The sequence below is a fragment of the Notothenia coriiceps genome, unplaced genomic scaffold (assembly GCF_000735185.1).
Source record: "Notothenia coriiceps isolate Sejong01 unplaced genomic scaffold, NC01 NC01_scaffold00021754, whole genome shotgun sequence".
NCBI classification, from domain to species: Eukaryota; Metazoa; Chordata; class Actinopteri; order Perciformes; family Nototheniidae; genus Notothenia; species Notothenia coriiceps.
The window spans coordinates 1-2,857 of NW_011354455.1; the positions used below are offsets into that span (position 1 = coordinate 1).

The following is a 2,857-nucleotide window of genomic DNA, read 5'->3' on the forward strand; positions in this document are numbered from 1 at the left end:
AGTATGTCTTATTTTTCAGTATATTTGAGCAGAACAAAGTGCTGACTTTGACACGTACTCTGTTCTCCGCTGGTGTTGAGCTGCACCATGACCTTTAACCTCTGGGTGCTGGCTCCTCTGAGGCGCTGCCAGGAGCTGTTCACCCGGTCCGCCAGCTTGGCAGAGTCCACCGTCTCCACCACAAACAGGTTGGGCACGCCTGGATAACAAACACACTCAGTGAACGCTGTCAACACACAGAGGAGAGGGGGGTGGGGGGAGGGGCACTCACCCAGGAGTTTGTTCACATGGTTCTTCTGCAGATGGCCGATGAAGTGCCACCTGATTTCTGGACATGAGGCCAAAATCTGGAAAAGAAAAAGAAACACTGTTTGAATATGGGGAAAAAGTAGATACTACCTTTTAATTTAAATATATCAATTTACCAGAGGATCAGAAGCTTTGTCAACAAGTTCATTAACCTGGAGAGGAGATAAAGGAAGAAGATGATGATGAAAAACAGCCTCAAATGGTATCATACAGAGATAGAAATACTGCCAGTGAAAGGAAAACATAAAATTGTGAAGGAGTGATATAACAATTGTTATTTTAACATAAAAAAGGGTAATTTAAATAATCTTCTACAGTCAAAATATCTTTACCAGTAGGTTTCCTGGCTCTTAATTTTTTATAGAAGACCAAACAACTTATATGATGTGTGAGGACTATGTTAAAGCTACACAGAATCAAAGTGTACATAAGATATAAAAAACATAGACAAATTTCAACACAATCCAATGAAAAATAAGTGAGACTAATAGTGTGCAATGGGGCTTTGCAAGGTCCCATCAATTTAATGGACATTTCCCCATCATTTCCCCATTAAATCTATGATATGCTATGCTGGGGGTCTTAATGAAAGGAAGGCCACTTCATGATTATGCAGGCACACTTTGGACTGCAGCATTTATACTCGCATAGTTTTCTCCAAAGTTACGATGCCCTTGTCTGTAGGCCTCCACAACCATCTCTGGAGGTTTGGTCTTGCTGACGGCGACGAGGCGGGGCGGCACGGCTGGGAGAGTCTGAGGGAGGACAGAACACCATCAGAATCATCAGATCTCAGTGATGTGACTCAGCCTGAGAGGGTTCTGCTAGACCAGCGTTTCTCAAAGTGTGGGGCGCGCCATAGGTGGGTCGCGAATGGACGCGATGAACGGGAGTTGTTTTATTTTATTTTTGGACCTCAGGCCGGAATCGAACCTGGGTCCTCGCGGGCGTTAGTGGACTGTTACAGCCGGAGACTCGCAACGGCGGTGGACTTTCAAAGCGCCGGATCCGCCGGGGCCTCGCAACGGCAGGTATTTGCGGCGCTGGGTGCGGTACCGGCGCAGCGGGCTGTGAAACTCCACGGCCCACCTATGTCAGAGCCAGCGGCCCACCAAAGGCAGCGGCCCATCGGGAAAAGTCCCGAATCTCCCAATGGCCAATCCGAGCCTGCTCACACACACACAACTGAAACCAAAATCATTTACAGCGTTGCAGTCGGGAAGAAAAGCAATGTGGAGTGGCACCTCACCACTTCACAAGGAGTTAAACCGTGACACTTTTCGAAATCCCGTTTGTGTCCCCCCACTTTACAAATAGGCCTATGTTTATTATAACGCAAGCCCTCATCGCCACGGAGGAACACACAGCCTCTATGAGCGAGCGAGACAGAGCGAGAGAGCCAGAGAGCACACATTTATCTATTTAATATAGCCTAGGTGTAAAAAATAAAGTATAAGAAATCATTCCAATGTGTGCTATTATAGGACAGTAAAAAAAAGTTTAAAAGGGGAGTGATTAGTAAAATATGCATAAATAAAAATAAATTATTAAATGGAATACATTTTTCTTTTAGTAAACATTGAGCACACAAAGGTTAAAGGTAAGCATGTAATAATGTTCAAATGTGCTAAATATATACAGTGCAAAAAAACAAAAAAAGAGGAGTAAAAGTAGCTCAGGAGGACTCGTTTTATTAGCTGGGTTAATGTAAGGTAGGCCCACTATAAGATGAAAACATGATTTTTAAAACTAATTTCTGAATCTCACATTAGCCTGTAGTTTGGTGTATCATTGATATGGCCTGGACACCCCTTATCAATGATCATTGACTTTTTTAGAACAAATTAGGCCACTAATGAGCTCAATAATTCACATGTATTATTATTACTTTAGAAATTAAGAGTACTATGGGGTCTATTACAAAACCTTTGAAGGAATCGCATCAATTAAAATAAATGTGGCAAGTATGATAAAATGAACATAATGTCAAGATATAGCAATATACAATCAACATGGTTGATTATAAAGGCAAGAAGAACAATAAACAGATGAACATTTAGGTTGTATGTGTACATTGTGATAGAGCAAACCATCTTAATACATGTAGCAGCCTAAATAGCAAACTAAGCTTCTTGAACTGCTGCTAGAACAGTTCACCATGGGGTATTTCTAACAAGACCAAAAAGAAATACAAGGCTTCCAAAACAGAAGAAACCAACTCAATACAGTATTTTAATTTCCTTCAAAATCGACAACATATCAAACTTGTAGTACCTGGATAGAGTTCCTGAAAAATAGGCAGAAATTATGTGTCAAAATGACATGATCATTCAAATGATGCAGCCCCCTTGTCCACTCCTGGTATCGGTAAAATGTGCCACAAAGAACACCTGTTTTACAATATGTTGTAATGCCTGTAAAAAAGGATGATGAACTTGTGTCAGTATTATGATGGTTACTGAATGACAAACCACATATTGGTCATGCATGGAACTAAACACTTCAGCAATAACTTACTGTCATGAAATGCAACTTACCCTCTCCACAA

General features: G+C 41.5%; 1 protein-coding gene across 1 annotated transcript; it reads right to left on the minus strand.

Annotated features, from left to right (window-relative positions):
- Positions 1-8: 8 nt before the first annotated feature.
- LOC104953462 (proline synthase co-transcribed bacterial homolog protein-like) lies at positions 9-1,079 on the minus strand (the record flags this gene model as incomplete). Its single annotated transcript, XM_010780415.1, has 4 exons — positions 9-199; positions 272-347; positions 426-461; positions 957-1,079. Coding segments are annotated over 4 exons (426 nt in total), but the record flags the coding sequence as incomplete, so codon positions are not given.
- Between the last annotated feature and the right edge of the window lie 1,778 nt (positions 1,080-2,857).